This window comes from Papio anubis, chromosome 4, assembly GCF_008728515.1.
Source record: "Papio anubis isolate 15944 chromosome 4, Panubis1.0, whole genome shotgun sequence".
NCBI lineage: Eukaryota > Metazoa > Chordata > Mammalia > Primates > Cercopithecidae > Papio > Papio anubis.
The window spans coordinates 54,631,487-54,651,573 of NC_044979.1; the positions used below are offsets into that span (position 1 = coordinate 54,631,487).

Here is a 20,087-nt window from a genome sequence, read left to right on the forward strand (position 1 = left end):
GTGTAAACAAGAAAACTAGTACCTTGAGCAGGGAAATACATGGCTTTTAGTAACAGCATGGGAACTTTCCTGGTTACATGGAATAATTCAGACACATTCAGAAAAGCCAATTGTACAGAATCAAGTTATACTGGAGGAAAACATTGCTTTTGTAGGCCATGAAGACAAATATTTTAGAATTAAGACTGTAACAGCAGAGTTATAATCAGAGGAAAAAAGTTACAGGAGCTGATGAAAAAGTTAAAGGAGAGCGTTACCACCTCAGTCAGGATTAAAGGTATACTTTTTCAAGGGGAGAAAGAGTTGAAAGCAGTGATGTATGCAGTAAGATGCAGCAAACGTTAAACTTCTGAGATATAAATCTGAGGAGCTTTAAGAGGAAAACTCTACCTCAAGAAATGAAATTACCGTCCTAAGTGAAGAAGACAGCTTTACAAATGTGAAACTAGAAAATTAAATGAAGACTGTGAAACAGGAAAAAAAAATTTTTTTTTTCTAATGTAGTGGACCAAATTTTTAGTTTTGTATTGAGGATTGAGGGATATATTTATCTCAAACTTTAATCTTTGGAAAGACTTACAAATAATTCCCTTCTAATTACAGCCAACTTGATCATACGCAAATTTGTTTAATAAATCTACCCGTCACAAACCTTATAATGATTTACATAAACTGTCCATGACATGCTTAGATCTTTAGTTATTTTCTTATACTTTTAAATAACTACATTTAGGACAAAATATTTACCACACAAAATTATTTCTCAAATTTATCCTTTTTTTTGACTGGGTGTGATGCTTCACACGTGTAATTCCAGCACTTTGGGAGACCAAGGCAGGAGAATTGCTTGAGCATGGGAGTTCAAGACCAGCCTGGGCAATATGGTGAGACCCTGTCTCTTAAAAAAAAAAAAAATTCACTTTTCTTTTTAACCTTCTTTTACCTAAAATACATATTTATACCCTTAACTTTACACATCTGTGTCTCCTACTTACTGGTTCCTTTCTATCATGTTTCTATTTTCTTAAATTTACATTTTAAAATAACCTTAAATAACCTTCAGAATTTAGACAAAATTATTCTTTTTTCTCAATAAAGAAAACTTTTTTTTGGCTTTTTAAGAATTCTCATTACAAACACATCTTACGTTTTGGGATACACTTTGTGTGCAGAATTATATATGTTAATTAGAATTGTTAAGGTAACTTTTAGTAACCTTATTAATAAATGGTGCTAGGAAATCTGGCTAGCTATATGCAGAAAAACAGAAACTAGACCCCTTCATACACCTTATACAAAAATTAAGATGAAGTGAAGACTTAAATGTAAAACCCAAAACCATAGGCAATACCATTCAGACATAGGTGTGGGCAAAAGAAGAAAACCTAGGCAATACCATTCAGGACATAGGTGTGGGCAGAGACTTCATGACTAAAACACCAAAAGCAATTGCAACAAAAGCCAAAATTGACAAACAGGATCTAATCAAACTTAATAGCTTCTACACAGTAAGAGAAACTATCATCAGAATGAACAAGCAACCTACGGAATGGGAGAAAATGTTTGCAAGCTACCCCTCTGGCCAAGGTCTAATATCCAGAATCCACAAGGAACTTTAACAAACTTACAAGAAAAAAACAACCACATCAAAAAGTGGGCAAAGGATATGAACAGACACTTCTCAAAAGAAGACATTTATGTGGCTAACAAACATGAAAAAAGCCCGTGGCACATGTGTACCTATGTAACAAACCTGCACGTTCTGCGCATTTATCCTAGAACATAAAGTAAAATTTAAAAAAATAATTCTCATTAAAAACATATCCTATTTTGGGGGGTATACTTTGTGTACAGAATTATATATGTTAATTAGAATTGTTAAGGTTACTTTTAGTAACCTCAGTTTCTAGTAAAAACCTAGGAAGCAAGAAACTTTGTCACATATCAGTTTTTTATAGATGAGAGCAATTTTATAATTTTATAAATATGTGTCTCTATAACCTTTTATGTGTAGTGATAGTCCCAAATATAGTCCTTTTATAGACATTAAGAAGCCAAGAGCAAACTTATGTTTAGTAATTTATATTTCAGTATTTTATCTTATTTGGAAGCGATTCAGACATTTAATGAGTGTTATCTAATTCAACTATTTATAAATGTTTATGCCACCTACATTCATCTAATTTATTTATTTTTAACAATTATAAGTAGATTTCTTATGAAAACTGAGGCATTAGCCAAGGCTGGTCATTAGTTCAAGCTATTTCCATGTTAATCATTTTTATAGGCTATGAATATCAGGTATTCACCTAAGTGAGAACCTTAAAGTTAAAGTTGTGGGTATTTTGCTGATTACTTTGGAGATACAGCTGTTTTTATTAAACCAACAATATTAAATTAGTCTTATTTATCAAAGAGTTACACAAACAAAGATTGTTCTGTTTTTAGGCTGAGTTTATAGTTTTGTACTTTTGTGTCAAACCCTTATACCTTATTAAAACCTCTTGTCTAGTGGAGACAAATATAAAACTACCTGGCCCATAAATTCCGGCAAAAATTTATGCTGACAGTTCTGAAGACATTTCTATTTTTATTTTATCAACAAGTTTAAAACCAGCTTGCTTATTTATTTTTATATTTTAAAAAGTATTGAACTACTGTACATAAAAAATAAAATCCTAAGCTCCCTAACGAACTAAATGGACTCCTGGGCGAAGGGGACCCCACAGAAACCTGAAAAACTCTATTCCTGGCCTTGAGGGAAAGGGAGGCTAGACACATCCATTATAGCCCCTCCCTTTTGGAGCTTAGGCACAACTAACCATCATTAACATTAAATGAGAGAGATCATAAGAGTGACAAAACAGACTCTGTGTAAATAAGAAACTAAATTCCAACTGGACTCTGATACAGAATCACATGACAGACAGCAGACAATAAAGGAAATCAAAATATTTTACCCCAAAATATTTCTTTGACATATTTTGAAATGGCCCTGTAAAGCCTTTAATGCAGCCAGGCTTTCCCTTTCTATGCCTTTCCTAGATAACTAGCTTATTTATTAAAGGTTCATTTAAGTCACATGTCATTTGGTTTAATTACTGTATATTTTAACAGTTTTCATTATTATTTAAGCCAATCTGAATAGAATTCCCTAAGGGATTTCTGGACAACTGTGCCAGATTTTACCATGTAGACACAACATAAAACGCAACACGTGTATACACATATAAACACAAACACATATACACACCAGTTTGTAAAAAGATAGTTGGATCCAAACTATATTTCTGATAAAAGTGGGACCTGTTCTCATGACTAAACTGTATTTGTCCCAGTAGGCAATCTTATGAAGACTGGACCAACATTTTGGATAAAGCAGTTTCCATAGCAGTTTGATTTTTAAAAACACTTCTTTTTATCTTTTTTTCAGTTTCAGATGAGTTTAGTGTTACACATTCCAATGTTTTTATTTTTTAGATAGGACTAACTGAATTATATAAGAAAAAAATCTCCAAGTATCCTAGAATTAGTAACAAGTCTGTCTTTTGTTTATTGGTCTCATTTGCTTGACTAGTTGGTGCAGATGAGGAAGTGTTTTAGCGGGGTGTTTTGGTTGGTTTGTTTCAACTTTTTCTAGTCCCTGCGTGGCAGACGAAGCCATTTTTATGCCAGATAGAGAAATGTTGTATTATTGCTCTGAGCTCAAGATTTTGACCTCTTTGATCTGAGAGACTGACTCTTATAAACATTTATCTCTTTTCTTTTAGAACTATCAACTCTTTAATTAACTGTTCCATCACTCAAAGCGATTGTTAGTAAGGCAAACCTAAATTTACATTTCCAGAAAATGTCTAGGTTGTCAGTTGCCATGGAGCTGATGTAATTTGTAAAACAATAATTTGAAAGCACTCTAAAATTTTTTCCCCTTTTGTTTCTATCCTGGCTTGAATGCCATAGCAGCAAGTTTGTCTCAATACCAGCAGAAAAAGTTATTAGATTCAAAGTAGGCAGGAAAAAAACAGAGAAGTAGAGAAATTAGAATGCTCTGCATATTTTAATTCTTTCGTTGGTTACAGTTTTTTAAATAAGTTTAAATAGTTCAAATAATGGCTATTGTGCTCCAAATTTTCCTTGATGTCGTGGCAAATCCATTTGGGCCTGCAGCAACCTCAATTCTTTTCTTCCCAGAAGAAAGAATTCTACCAAGAAACATAAGGCAGAAGGAGAGACTGAGGCAAGTTTTAGAGCAGGAGTGCAAGTTTATTATATAGCTTTAGAGCAGGAACAAAAGGAAGTACACTTGTAAGAAAGCCAAGCAGGCGACTTGAAAGATAAGTGCCCCATTGACCTTTGACTTAGAGTTTTACATGTTGGCTTACTTCTGGGTTCCTGCAACCCTTCTCTAATTCTTCCCTTGTGATGGGCTGTCCATGTGCGCAGTGGCCTGCTAGCCCTTGGGAGGTGAGCATGTGCAGTGTGTTTACTGGCCTTGTACACATGCTCACTGGAGGTGTTCTTCCCTTACCAGTGGAATGTCCCTGGAAGGTCGTATAGTAGTTAAATGCCTCTATTTTGCCTCGTACTGCACATACCTGAGCTTACCTACACAACTCCTGAGATCTTATTGGAAAGCCTCTGATCACCAGTTTCAGGTGTTTCTATCTATTGGGAGACTGCCTTTGCATGGTGCCAGCTGTGACCAATTATTAGAGATACAGTGTGACAATAGCCTGCCCATCACCCTAGGGTCGCCTGACATTCCTGATGCGGTAGGGGGAGACTTCTCCTGTCCTGCTTATGCCTGACTAGCTACCTTCTGTAACAATTTGCCCATCAGTTAAAAAATATGCCCAAGAATAGTCCATAATATAGCTGGCTGGAATCCCCAAAGGAAGATTGTTTTGGCATGCCTTTAGAATTTGAGGATCCCATTTTGTTTCTTATTAATCACTCAAGAACAAAGAAAATCCTATAAATCTTGTCAGGGAATATTAAGCATTTGGACTAGTGTTTGATAGTGGTGACCATTGTAGTGGCTTTTGATTAGCCATCATGTGCCTACCATTTAGAATGTCTTGTCAGGGAATATTAAGCATTTGGACTAGTGTTTGATGGTGGTGACCATTGTAGTGGCTTTTAATTAGCCATCATGTGCCTACCATTTAGAATGTTTATTTTTGCTTCTTGTAGATTCTTAGAAATAAGCAAGGGAAAAGAGCTAAATTATTTACAGATGTATGTTACCAAACCAAAATTAAACCAAGATAAGAGTAGTCACAAAAATTTTAAACCCAGGTATGCAGATTAAACAAAATACTAAATTAGGCATGCAGAACCAGAAGTGAATTCACCAGAAAAGACATACCTCACAGAACACAAATTTTATAATAACCAGAGTATTCAAACCAGAAGGACACTTGTCCTTGTTCCAGAAAGGGATTGCCAGAAAAGGCAAAAAGTTGTTATTATCCCAAGAGGATTGTAAGGCCCTTTATTAAGGTGGCCTTAATCAGATCCTGAATGAATTCAGGAGCTTCCATCAAAAAGCAGGAGGCTCACCAGGGCAGAAAAGGTGAGCCGCGGAAGCAGAAGGCTCAGAGGGCTCAAGTGAGTACTATTTACCAGTTCTTAGAATTGCTGAGTCCTTCTGAAGGTGATCTTGCTGCAAGTCCCACTTTTGACTCAAGATATGTCAACCTAAATAACAGAGAGGGACTCTAAAAGAAAATGATTTATCTGTTTGAGAATGGGCATTGCAATGGGAATGCACGTTGTAGTAAACTGCATATTCAGGGAGGTAAAGGGAGACAAAGGTTTTTAAAGGAAGAATGAGGAGAATTACATAATTATTTTGAGATAATTATTCTTGGCTACAAGGATCAATAACAAAGGTGGTACCAGTTCGGAGTTTGACAGGCAGTTGCTGGGCAAACATCCTCACAGGATTTTTGTGTAAGGTTATGATGGCCTTTGTGCAAGATTATGGTTTTTTCCAGTTTTTTGCGATAGTTGTTTTATCAAGCATTATCCATGAGAACCCTTTCTTCGTGGCCTTCCCCGGCTCTATTTGTTGGGGGTTTTAGCACACGTGACTCCATTATGTTACACAATTTGTAACAAAGCTTTTTTTTAAAAAAAACCTGGAAAGCTATAGGAAAGTCAGTACTAGCTTTGCCATATTTATGCTAGATATTTGAATGATATAATGAAAATTTGATTATAAAATAAATAGATGAGCCATTATAAATCGACATATTTCTGTTATTAAAATTTCTTAGTAGAGAAACAGCTCAGGAGAGACATGGTGGCACATAGTGTGTGAGAAGAACGTGATTTTGACTTCCAGCTCAGCCATTGTCTGCTATATATGATCTTAACAAGTCCTAAGACCTCTAGGCCTTGGCTTCCTCCTGTAAAAGTCCTTACAAGATTTAGATAATATATCTGAAAATTATTGTGAATATTAAAGTGTCTTATTAGATATTAGATTAAGCCTAGATTACAAATTAATATAGGAAACCTAAAAACATCAACACTATCTGCTTTTCTTTCTAGTCAATTTTTTTTACAGTTTTTCTCTCATGAATGCTGTATTCTATCACTAAATACTTTTCCTTAATAATTTTATTTGATTTCAGTTTAATTAGCTGATTAGCCTATAATTCAGGTAAAAATTTAATAGTTTCTTTCTTAATTAGCAGAAATACTACAAAGATACTATTATTCCTTTTCCCTTTTCAATAACAAAAATTCATTTAACGAGAGTTTTTGGAAATCATAGAATGGAAAAGCTTGTGATCTTCTAAATGTGGGAAAACTTGTTTGCTTGTTAAAATGATTCTTACATAATAATGAAAGGACTTCTAGTCTCATAGGATAATTATGGCCACTTTATTTCTGTCCGCAATATCAATAAAGAGAGCCAATAGAACCACCCGTAACTCTTGCCTGCTGTATTAATAGGAGTTAGAGATTGCTGTATATATCAGTAGTGAAGTGATCAACTGAAACCAGCAGGGTCGGCTCTGGAGCTCATGCTGAAGTGAAAAGTCAAACAAAGACTGAAAGGAAAAGAGAAGATTGTTGGTACAGGGGATGGGTTGACTAGTAGGGGTGAAATAAAAATGAAATCGCTTGAAGAAAGAGAGTTCAACCCTGAGTGAGAAAGTATTGAACAGTTCTGAGGCTGGAAGGATTAGAGAGCACTGGCTACTGGAGGATCAAAGTGACATTTTGTTTTTCATTTTTTTGAGACAGGGTTTCACTCTCTCGCCCAGACTGGAGTGCGGTGGCAAGATCACAGCTCATTACAGCCTCAACCTCTCTGGGTCCAGGTGATCCTACCACCTAAGCCTCCTGAGTAGCTGGGACTATAGGCATGCGCTACCACACCTAATTTTTTGTATTTTTTTTTGTTTTAAGAGTATGTGGGACCAGAGTTAGCATGGTAGTCTTGGGAAAGTACTGTTTTGAGGGGAGACAAGTAGTTGATTCAGAAGAGTGTGATACTCCTTTGAGAGTTGGTAATGAAGGAAAAGAATGGAAAGAAAGGATAGAAATTAAAGATTCCTCTTGTCCCCCAAATAAAAAAGAAATTACAAAATCAGAAGCTAATCCCTCCTTTTCATAATAGCACCATATATTAAAGAAACTTGACTTCATTATTTTTCCAGAAGGGAGCACTTTGGAATTAAGTAATCTTGCCACCCCACAACCTTACCCCTGCATTCATAAAATCACCTGTTATTACTGACCAAGCCAAACATTAGGCATTTCAAAATGAAAAAAAGACAACATGGAAAAGCCATGTAAAGGTATTATTTAGGAAGAAACAGAAAACGTGAATAAAACAGTTTAGTTGATGAAAATTTCCCCCTTAACACCCAAAACAATGCAGAGGAAGACTGCAATACGACACCTTGACTTGATTTAGGTTTGTTTAAAAAGCATTTTCAGGTATGGAAAGCATACTTTAATTTTGAAATTCAGTAACTTAGAATAAATGGACAAAGAACAGGGGGATGTGAAATAAAAGTTGATCAAACTCAGGAACAAAGTTCAGGCAATAGTAGTTATCTCGGAAATGAAAATGAAAAAATAAGATATCCAAAGGAAACTACATTCAACTGAGAATATAATAAGGGACATTGAGGAGAAGACCAAAAATAACCAAGAGAACAAAACTAAAAAAAGAGGTCAAAATAATCAGGTAGGGTGTGACAAATATGATAGACAAATAAGATTTAACATATATTTAATTGGAGTTCCTGAAGACACAAAACAACGATGGATTGGAATTAAGATCTAAAATTATAATCCAAGAAAACGTTCCAGAAATAGAAAACCTAGCTTTACACATCAAAACAGTTTATTTTTCCAATTAATCCAGAATGATCAATTCTGAAACTGTACTAGTATATTGTACTGTAATAAATTATCAGAAATTTAGTGATTTAAGGCAACACATTGTTACTGTCTTACAGTTTTGTATGTCAGAAGTCTAAAATGGGTCCGCAGGGCTTTCCTTCTGGAGGCTCTCAAGGAGAATCTGTTTCTTTGCCTTTTCTAACTTCTAGAGGCTGCCTTCATTCCCTGGCTTGTAGTTCCATTCTCCATCTTCTAAGCTAGCAGCGTAGCATTTTCTCTTATGTCTGACTTGTCTTCCTCTTAGAAGGATCCTTGTGACTATATTGGGCATATCTGGATAATGCAGTGTAATGTCTACCTGAAGATCCTTAACTCAGTGACATCTGCTAAGTCCCTTTTACCCCATAAGAACGTATTCACACGTTCTAGGGATTTGGACTTTGATATCTTTGGAGGCAGGGCCATTATTCAGCCTACCACAGAGACTTCTTGGAAAGCATTTAGACTTTAAAAATAACAGAAAAAAATCTCTGAGCTTTCAGGCAAAAAAATATAAGTCCCTTACAAAGGAAAGTCAGTCAGTGAAAAAGCAAGACAACAAGTATATCAACAATTTCAGGAAACTCAAGGAGAAAGGAAGTGTAAGCCAAATAATTTCATGTTCAGTCATCCTGTCATTCAACTATCAAGGCTAGAGAAAAAACACTATTAAATATGGAAGAACTCAGAGAACACTACTCATAAGGCATTTCTTAGGACAACCTTAATGTGAAAGAGATGACTGGAGAAACGAACAAAAGGATTCATAATGAACATTGAATTTAATTAAGTTTAGCTCCAAACTAAAATTAAGGTGGAAATAAGAGTAGAAGAATAGTATGTAAATATTATGTATTCTGACAAGGTAGGATTATTACAACTTTAAAAAAATGGGAAAAGAAGGAAAAGAGAAAGGGGAAAATAAAATAAACTTGTTGATTGCTATACCCGTAAGAGATGAATATCAAAGAATACTTCAAAAGCTAAAACTACTGTTTTTAAAGTATACTCAAAGAAGGCCCACACTCATCCTTATCTCTTCCAACCTGTTCTTCATGCAGATTTTGGATATTTAATTGTTCAAATCTGGCATTATTTTTAAATTAGTCCTGTACATTAGCTCATTTTTGAGAGTTCTGTGAGAGTTTTAGAGTTGGTGAGCACCTTTGCATCAAACTGCCTTATTTTTTTTATGAGTAAACAATTCATTTTTTCGAAGTCATGCAGCTAAAACTGTCCTAGGGCATTCTTTACTCATTATACTATAGTGTGTTGCCTTATAAAAATTTGTCATGTCGTAATCACTTCATATTCTTAATAGTGTTTTGGTTGTTTAGCAGTTTTAATTGTAAGTCAGGCCAGGATGGAGCAATTAAAATACCTTGAACTCTGCAAGCATCCTACAAGGATTCGACTCATAGCTCCAGTATTGACTGGCTAAATGTCCTTGGGTGACTTAATCTTTGAGCCTCAGTTTTCTGGTGTGATACCTACTTTGAGGGATTCCTATAGAGTTTAGAAATAGTATATGACAATTGTATCTAATATGGTAACTAGAACATTGGGAGTTTTACTGAATGGTAGGTGGTAGTATTTATTGTTTTTGTTTGTTTGTTTGTTTGTTTGTTTTTAAGTCAAAGGCTCACCCTCACCCAGGCTGGAGTGCAGTGGCACAATCTCAGCTCACTGCAACGTCCACCTCCCAGGTTCAAGTGATTCTCGTGCCTCAGCCACCCAAGTAGCTGGGAATACAGGCATGCACCACCATACCCAGCTAATTTTTGTATTTTTAGTAGAGATGGGGTTTCAGCATGTTGCCTAGGCTGGACTTGAACTCCTGGCCTCATGTGATGCTCCTGCCTTGGACTTCCAAAGTGCTAGGATTACAGGCATGAGCCACCACACCCAGCTTGGGTGAAATTTTTTGATAGCTACAACAGTGATCATAGTAAAAGAGATTATTAAATAGTTAATATCTAGATATTGCTTTATAAATTTATGCCATTCTAATATATACATTAAATTATTTTGTACAGGTACAAAGTTTATTGCATGTAAATATTTTTATTTTCTATTTTGTTAATAAATTTAAAAATTTAGTTTTTCTAGGGCTCTGTTTTAAGTACAGCATATTGATTTTATATATTTTTAATTCATTTTTGCTCTTCTATTTTTTTTTCAGTTCCCAATGGGAAAAGCTACAGAAAGATGACACAGATCCCGGGCAACTGAAAGGTATCAAAGGAAGTATTGAGACAGTTACCAGAGATACTTCTTTAGCCAATTATCAAGATACTAAGTTAATACTAAAGAGCATTTAGTCAGGAAACAATGTTATAAAAGAGAATTTACTCTTCAAGCTATAATGCTATTTTGATTAATGAATTTTCTTTAACTGAAGCTCTAATTTAATGGGAGGAAATAAAGTTTGAATACTAGCTTTCTATTTTCTAAATATTGGATTATATCATGAAAATCAAGCAGTTTCTATTGCTTTAAATGCTTTTATTAAAGCAATCTAATTATATGACAGTTTTATCTCATGTTTATATTTCATGAGTTTTGTGGAATAAAATGTAATTTTATGTTAATCGGTTTAGGGTATGCACTTTGGTGGTTATGTTTTGAAAGCTTTGTGCTTTTGTTTTCTTTAAGAAAACTGCTACTTTGGATTCATCCCACATATTAAATAGAACTAATTTTACTTTAAAAAATAAGCAAATATTGAAAATGTTATTTTTAAAAAAATGTCAGTGGCTGATGGTTAAAGAAAATGGTGTGAAATAGTGATGTTAAGATGTTGCTTTGTGTTTTTTTGGTTGTTATATGCTCCAGATGCTTTACAAGTGACTTCTAGTTGTATGTTTTTAGGAAAAGGGATAGATGCCAGAGTTAGAACAAATCTGTAGTAATTGATTTGCACTACTTTCTGTCTGTTTGACCTTGAACCCAGCTCAATTTTTGATTTGTAAAATGGGAAGAATATTTAGCATTGATACTGCAAAGATTCAAAGTGATGCTTAAGTAAAGCACCTAACACAGTGTCTGACACATAGTAGATTTTCAGGAAATATCAGATTTCTTCCCTTCCCTTAAGAATCAGTGCTACTTGACTGACCCTACTGTTTTATTTATCCATTCATCAGTTATTTCCTATGTGCAAGGCAGTATAGGAATACAAAAAAACATTAGACAAATAGTTTGTCATATAGGAATACAAATAGTTTGTCATATAGGAATACAAAAAAAATTAGACAAATAGCTCCTTCAACAAATAGTTTTGTTTACTAAGGGGTATGGTTTATGTACAGGTTAAGCATTCTGAATCCAAAACTTCCAAATAGAAAATGCTCCAAAATTTTCTGAGTGCTGACATGAGCTCAGAGGAAATGCTCGTTTTCTTTGATTTTTTAGAATTTAGGGATGTTCAACTGGTATATACAAGTATTCTAACATCTGAAAAAATCCAAAACACTTCTGGTCCCAGGCATTTCGGATAAAGTATACTCAACCTGTACAGTTAACTGTTAATATAAGGCATCACGTTATGTGGGAATACTCAAAGTAGGAATTCATAGTTAGAAATACGTTTTTCTATTGATGTGGTAGGGGGACATCAGGGGTTTAAGGGAGAGTGTGGCCTTGAAGGGAAGAATGAGTAGGATTTAGACTTCAGAATGAGAAGAATCAAGCAAAAATAATAGATTGAGTAAAGCCTGTCATTAATGATAATGTTAATCACCACCACGACCATCATTATCATGACACTTTTTAAGATAAGGAAATAGGTCATTTTGACTAGAGAATACCATATGGAAATCAAAAGTTAAGTGAGAAGAGATACTTAAAACCCAATGGTAGCCTGATAAGTACTTCATCAAAGTGTTTTGTTATATAGGCCTCTCAGCGCATACTCATGTGGAACTTCCATATTACTCTAAGTTCATTCTAATTGCTGCATACCTTGCTTCATACAATCCAGCAAGAACTGACAAGAGGTTTTTTCTTAAGGTAATAATAACATACTTTTTTTCACTTTATTTTTTAAGATCCCAGGAATATTTTGAAATTTCTTAACACTTGTAAATTTCTAAGGGGAAGAGATTAGAATAAGATTGCCAAATACATGTTTAGGACTCATTCTTTAAAGGGTTTACATTAATGTCACAATCTGAAATTTGAGAAAAGGTAGGCAGTTTCATAGAAAAGAGGAAATCAGATATACTTTAGGTAATAATTCAGATTTTAAAAATACATAGAGTTTTGTTTAAAGTGTGGAGGATGTTTTAAAACTCTCACTATAGTGAATTATTATCCAGCACACTGAAGGAACCTGTCCTGTACATTCATTAGTTAGAGAAATCCCAGTTTAGAGTTGTTGTTTTTTTCTTCTTCTTCACCCACTATATTCTTGTCGCTTTAGCCTTTTTCTTTCCTCAAAACATTCTAATCTCTTTCCTACCTTAAGGTCTTTGTCTGTATGTTCTGTCTTTCTAGAAAGCTTCTTCTCTACTCCTTATTCTTCAGGCTTCAGTTTAAATGTTGCCTTCTCAAAGCAGTTCTCCCTGTACAACCTATCTTAAAATAGGTCCTCTTTATTGTTTCCTATGTTTGCTTTCTTCTTTGGACTTACAACAATTTTTATTTATTTATTTATTTATTTATTTATTTATTTATTTATTTATCATGTCTTGTGCTACTCTCCAGAACTTTTATTTTTTATTTTTTTGAGAACGAGTCTCACTCTGTCACCTAGGCCTGAGTGCAGTGATGTGATCTCGGCTCACTACAGCCTCCGCCTCCCGGCTCCAGTGATTCTCGTGCCTCAGCCTCCCAAGTAGCTAAGATTACAGGTGTGCGCCACCACACCTGGCTAAATTTTATGTTTTTGGTAGAGACAGGGTTTTGCTGTGTTGGCCAGGCAGGTCCCAAATTCCTGGCCTCAAGTCATCCTCCCACCCCGGCCTCCCAAAGTGCTAGGATTACAGGTGTGTGCCACTGTACCTGGCCCTCTTTAGTTTCTAGAGGGCAAGGACCACATCTATTGTTTTCTCCCACTATTGAATCTTGAGTGCCTTACTAAAATGCTCTCTGTCAGTGTTTATTATGTGAATTGTGCCTTACTAAAATGCTCTCTGTCAGCGTTTTTTATGTGAATTGCCAGACTTGTTTATGGGATGAATAAAAATCCATATCTCTTTGGAAATTTCACTTTTATAGCAATGTATATGCTGTACTAAATCAATATAATAAGTTCTTTTAGGAAATGTCGTTATTTTATTTTAGAAATTCTTTTTTTTACATGCAAAAGTAATCTTACATCCAATCCAAGTCTAAATGAAATTGGCCTAAAATATGTTGAAGTCTAATATATATACAAGGTGATAAGAAGAATAACTATTTAGAAACCTAAGATATATAGATTTGTATTATGTGTGCCATGTTTTAAATAAATAATGTTTTCTGGTTTTGTGGAATACTATCTTTTCAACTTAAAATTTATTTTCCTTAATTGCAGCATCATGGAAAAATCAAGAAAACCAACTTTCTAAAAAAACACGAAAAGGTATTTACATTTTAATTTCTCTAATGGAAGAAACTTAGGAAATGAAGATAATATAGGGAATAGATACATCTGTAATTGTATTTGTCATTTGAATATAGGAACTTATTTGTGTTGATATGGTACCGTTATACTGTAACGGTACAGTATATGTACCGTTTTTGTACATATACTGTACAAAACAGTATATGTACTGTTATGTTATGTTGAATACAGTATTTGAAGGCACATTTAAGTGAGCTGGTGCTGGAGATTAAAACTGAGTTGACAAAGTTTTTTTAGTGTTTTAGTAGATGAAGCAGTTTACCCTGGATTATTTAGTTAAATACAGCCAATTGAATACAGGCAGTTTCCTCTTTTCTTTCCCCTTTGAAGCACCCATGACAATGACATTGAAGAAATAAAAAAGGTAAACTCATAAATACTAAGCAGATGAGAGATCCCCGGAAATTGGAATTGCATGGTAGGTAGATATTGAGGTGACCAAGCAGATTGGAGAAAACGCTAAAACCTAAGCCTCAAACTTAGCTGATTTGGCCTTAGGAATCTGGAAAAAGTTTAGGGATTAGAAGCACTAAGTACTTTTGAAGGGGGGGTCAGGCAAGGTTGAAACTGGTGAAAGCAGCATTTAGACCATTCAGATCATTTCTTCCACTTTGTATGTCCAAACCACTGTTGCTTCTCTTGTCAGAAGATGGAGAATTTTGAACTATAAACTCTGCACTATAGAAACTGCAAATTTTGTTTCCCTTATTCTTAGAGGCAGTTTTGCTCAATTCCAGGACTTCCTGACTCCAGAGCCTATGATGATGTTTACCACTGTTCTTGAACTCCTACAACAGACAAATGGTTAACCTTTAGAATTTTTATTATTTATCCGTTTTTGAGGCAGGATCTCACTCTGTCACCCATGCTGCAGTGCAGTGGCGTGATCATGGCTCACTGCAGCCTCAACCTCCTGGGCTTAAGTGATCCTCCTATCTCAGCCTCCCTAGTAGCTGGGACTACAGGCACACACCACCATGCCTGGCTAATTTTTGTAGAGACAGGGTTTCACCCAAGACTCATCTAAGCCCAGGAGTTCGAGACTGGTCTCAAATGATCCACTCCTCTCAGCCTTCCAAACTCCTGGGATTACAGGCATGAGCTACCATGTCTGACCTAATGTCTTGAATTTTTAAAGACTCATTACAAACCAATAAGAAAAAGACAAAAATTCAATAGCAAAATGGATAAATGATACAATAAGGAACCTGAATGTCTAATAATCATGACATGATTGTCAGCCTTATTCACTAATGAGAGAAAAAGTTAAAACAACAGTGAGATATTCTCTTGGTTTGACAAAACTAAAAAAGTCTGTGATTTCAAGTGCTGGTGATAATGTAGAAGAGTGAGAGTCTGCGTATTCTGCAGGTTGACAATATCTGCTGAAGTTAATATGTTAATATTAGGATAGACTGGTTATGCTTGTAGTAAAAAGCAAACCTCGCCCAGGCACAGTGGCTCATGCCTGTAATCCCAGCACTTTGGGAGGCCAAGGTGGGTGGATCACGAGGTCAGGAGATCGAGACCATCCTGGCTAACATGGTGAAACCCCATCTCTACTAAAAATACAAAAACAAAAATTAGCCGGGCATGATGGCGGGCGCCTGTAGTCCCAGCTGCTCGGGAGGCTGAGGCGGGAGAATGGCATGAACCTGCGAGGCGTAGCTTGCAGTGAGCTGAGATCACGCCACTGCACTCCAGCCTGGGCGACAGAGCGAGACTCTGTCTCAAACAAACAAACAAAACCCCCAAACCCATGGTGGCTTTATACAACAGAAGTTTTTATGTTGCTTACAGCATAACTGAATATGAATTGAGTGGCCCTCTTTCATCTTACAGTGATATGAAGTGAAACATTTTGGCTTCTGAAGTTGCCACTAAAGGGAAGGAAGGTGCAAGACCAGGCTTGGAAGTAGCTTACATCACTTCTATTCATATTTCATTGGCCCAGCAGAACCCAGTTACATGACCTCTATCTAACTGCACAAGAGACTGAGAAATGGAGTCTTCTTGTGTGTCAGAGAAGAAACAGTGTTGGGAAACACTGACTCTGCCTTGTACTTTGATCCTGCAGTCCTACTTAGAGAAACACACATTTGCACAAGGAGAAATGTACAGGATTATCAGTCATAGGATTATTTGTAATAATAATGAATCTTTTTAAGTAGTCGTAAAATGGAATTCTGTAAGGTAATTTAAAAATGAACTAGAGCTACATGTATCTATATGGATAAATCTCAGAAAGCAATTGGTAGAGAGGTATGTTCAAAATGATATCATTTATATAAAATTTTAAACCATGCAAACAATGCTGTATATTGTTTGTGGATACATATGCAGTAGTATAAAACCTTCATGAGAATACATCAAATTCTAGATAGTGGAATTTTTCTAGAGAAGGAAAGGGAGAATAGGATGGGAGAGGGTTCAAGGAAGCTTCAGCTCATCTGTAATGTGATCTAATGTTTTATTTCTCTGCACGTATTGCACAGTGTATTTGATAAAATTGAGTGGTGAGTCCATTGGTATTCATTATATTCACTTCTGTACACTTTTCTATATTTGAAATATTTAATAACAAAAGCATACAAAATTTAAGACCTGGAAAATAATTTCTAACTGAGGTTAAAAACTTCATTGTATAATTCTGAGTAGGTATTCTTCTTTACATTCATTCTTATTTTAAATAAATAGTTACTCCCATGCATGTAAATATAGTTTCCAATTTTATTTGCCATTGCTAATATAAAGTACTTATCTGTGGCTGGGTGCACAGGCGCACGCCTGTAGTTCTAGCACTTTGGGAGGCCAAGGTGTGCGGATTACTTCAGGTCAGGAGTTCGAGACTAGCCTGTCCTACATGGCAAAACTAAATATACAAAAGTTAGCCATGTGTGGTAGTGCATGCCTGTAATCCCAGCTACTTGGGTGGCTGAGGTATGAGAATCACTTGAACCTGGGAGGTGGAGTTTTCAGTGAGCCAAGATCATGTCACCGTACTCCAGCCTGGGTGACAGAGTGAGGCTCTGTCTCAAAAAAGGAAATAAATATTTATTGACTATTAAAATTATCTGCTAATAGAATGGAACTTGAGCATTGTCTCATTTCTGATGACATGAATTATACTATATGAGTTCATATACAAGTATGAATATTTTACAATCTTGAAAAATTTTTTTTAATTCTTCATTGTTTTAGGCTGATAGCTCATTTGCTTTATAAAGTATTTTATTAGTTTTCTAAGTTAAGCTACGACTTACTGTAATTGATCCTTTTAGAGCTACTAATGTTGAACAAATAAATTTTCCTGGCAGTAGTACAAAGAGGGATTGTGAGAAATAAGTAGTAAGCTCTAGTCTACGATTTAGGAATCTGGTTTGGTTATTATCTTGGATTTGGCGAAATCACTCAACACCTGGTTATAACAGCAAAGGCATATTTAGGACTAGACCGGATGACTGTGAGTTCTTTAGTTAATATTTGTTGATACTAAGTCAGAAATCTTGAGGAATATGTTAGAAGATAAATCATGGCTGAGTATGGTGGCTCAGGCCTGTAATTCTAGCACTTTGGGAGGCCAACGTGGGGAGGATTGCTTGAGGCCAGGAGTTTAAGACCAGTCTGGGCAACATAGTGAGACCCTGTCTTTACAAAATAATTTGTAAAAATACCCAAACATTGCGATGTGTGCCTAGAGTCCTAGCTACTCAAAGAGAGACTAAGGTGGGAGGATGGCTTGAGCCCAGGAATTCAAGGCTGTAGTGAGCCATGATTGTGCTGCCACTGCTTTCCAGCCTGGGTGACAGCGGACCTTGTCTCTAAACAAAACAAACTTAAAAAAAGGATAAATCATGATCGTATCAGGTAAACTTTTAACTTACAGATTGCAGGTTAGATTTGTTAGCATTTTTAGGGGAACTATAAAAAACATAAATACATTGTTACTGCCAGTTTTGTAGTATAGAAAGTGAGTGCTCTGGTATAAGAAGAAAATCCATGTTTTTGTTTTGTTTTTTATAGACGAGCAATCATCTCCTTGGACCAAAACCATTTCCATTAGACAGATTATTAGCAATATTATACAGTATCGTGGACAGCAGAGTTGCTCCAACAGCAAATATTTTTTCCCAGGTAAGCTTAATCATAGGTTATTATCTGTCATCTTTGTGGGATTCTTCAGAAAGTAGAGTTGATAGAATTCCAGGTGTTCACAGTTTTGTTCCATATATGTTATTGTTTTAACTATATAATGAACCATGTTTTTGGTAAGTAATTGAAAATTACGTCTATAGAATCTTTGGGGGTATCACTGTCACTAAATTTGCATATGTTTACAAGTATAACCTCATGGCAAATAATTTAATTTGGCTCTTTTTCAATAAAGGAATTTTTAAAATTAAATGATCATAATTATCTTGCTAATTAAACAAGTGGCTTGATGACTAAGTTGATGAATTGTAATTTAATGAAAATAAAATTTAAAAAAATTTTTGTAAGAGAGTAATCTACAATGTCCTTATTCCTCATCTATGTACTTTGCAGATAGATGTGCTTTTATTAAAAAATGCAATTTTCCAGAATAATTAAGTTCTCAGAATTTCACTAGGTGGCAGCAAAAGCATAAAAATAGAAAATATGACTTTTAAAAAAAACAAGTAGTTACGGTTTGTTTTTTTAGTTGACATTTTAAGAAAAAACAATTTATTAAAATTATAATAGATTTCTTAAATGATCCAGAAAAACAATGCTTAGCACATGGTACAAGTGGATAGAAGAAAAAGCGAAATGATGTAACTAGTATTTATTTAAAAGCAAAGTCATGTCAGATATTGCAGTGAGTATTTTGTTTTCTCTATGCATTTTTAGGTTGAGAAATATGTAAATAATATTTACATTTTAATTAATTCACTGAATAAATCTGGCCCCAGAATAGCTGTCAGACTTTGTAATCTAATGTGTGCTGGTAACTTTTAATTTTTCTTCTAGAGAAGAGTTTGAGTAACAAATATAGTCTCAATTTTCTCAACATTGAATTTAGATAGGTTTTTTTTTTTTTTTTTGTGAGACAGAGTCTCGCTCTGTCTCCCAGGCTGGAGTGCAGTGGCCGGATCTCAGCTCACTGCAAGCTCCGCCTCCCGGGTTTACGCCATTCTCCTGCCTCAGCCTCCCGAGTAGCTGGGACTACAGGCGCCCGCCACCTCGCCCGGCTAGTTTTTTTTATTTTTTTTAGTAGAGACGGGGTTTCACCGTGTTAGCCAGGATGGTCTCGATCTCCTGACTTCGTGATCCGCCCGTCTCGGCCTCCCAAAGTGCTGGGGAAGTGAGACAGACAGTGCTTTTGAACCAAGCAGAAACATGTTTGCATCACATGTGATTACTTCTCAGGTGCCCACAAATTACCTGTGTGAGGGGCACAATGAAGGATAGTACATGTTTTTTCTTTCAATGAGCTTATAATTTATTCTAGGGCATTAAAATGTATACATAAAAATACTTTCTTAAGGCTGTAAATGAATGCTAGATAGTGCTCCTGAGGAGTTTAGAGCAGAAAGAGATCACTTCTAGATTGGGCAGGATGAAAGAATTCATAGAAGATGAAAAATGAGGCTTGGCTGTGGAGAATGAGTAGAAGTTTTTGTTTTTTAAATATTTCTAATTTACATTAGTGATACATGTTTATTACACAGAAATGTGTAAATGGGTAAATAGAGAAATAGTAGCTTATAATCAACTGATACCTTATTTCCAAAGGATAGAGTTTAGGTTAGAGATTCAGAAAGAAAGGTTAATATGATCCGAAGAAAGGTATCCGAAGAAAAGTATGTGACCTTGTGAACTGTCACCCTGGTTTGGTTGGAATTGAATGACGTTATATTGTAGTAGTAGTAGTCATTGTAGTTGTGATTTTAGCAGTAGCAGTCATGGTAACACTACTGCCACCACATGTCACACTTTACTATTGGTACCTTACATATTGTACTTTACATTCATAGAGCATTTTCTGTTTTTAGAAATAAACTCTTCAGGAGTTTTATCCTCTGGGGAAAAAATATAGCAATTAAAAACA

At 35.3% G+C, this 20,087-nt stretch overlaps 1 protein-coding gene across 3 annotated transcripts in view; it reads left to right on the forward strand.

The window, feature by feature from the left end:
• ORC5 (origin recognition complex subunit 5) overlaps window positions 1-20,087 on the forward strand; it is an 84,058-nt gene that overhangs the window by 26,329 nt on the left and 37,642 nt on the right. For all 3 annotated transcript variants that reach the window (XR_004183182.1, XM_009203599.4, XM_003896439.3), the window contains exons 9-12: window positions 10,592-10,644; window positions 12,308-12,420; window positions 13,928-13,975; window positions 18,041-18,151. Coding sequence is in view for 2 of the 3 variants with exons in the window: in XM_009203599.4 (XP_009201863.2) it covers window positions 10,592-10,644; window positions 12,308-12,420; window positions 13,928-13,975; window positions 18,041-18,151 (325 nt within the window). In the remaining variant the exon portion in view is untranslated. The remainder of the gene's footprint in view (window positions 1-10,591; window positions 10,645-12,307; window positions 12,421-13,927; window positions 13,976-18,040; window positions 18,152-20,087) is intronic.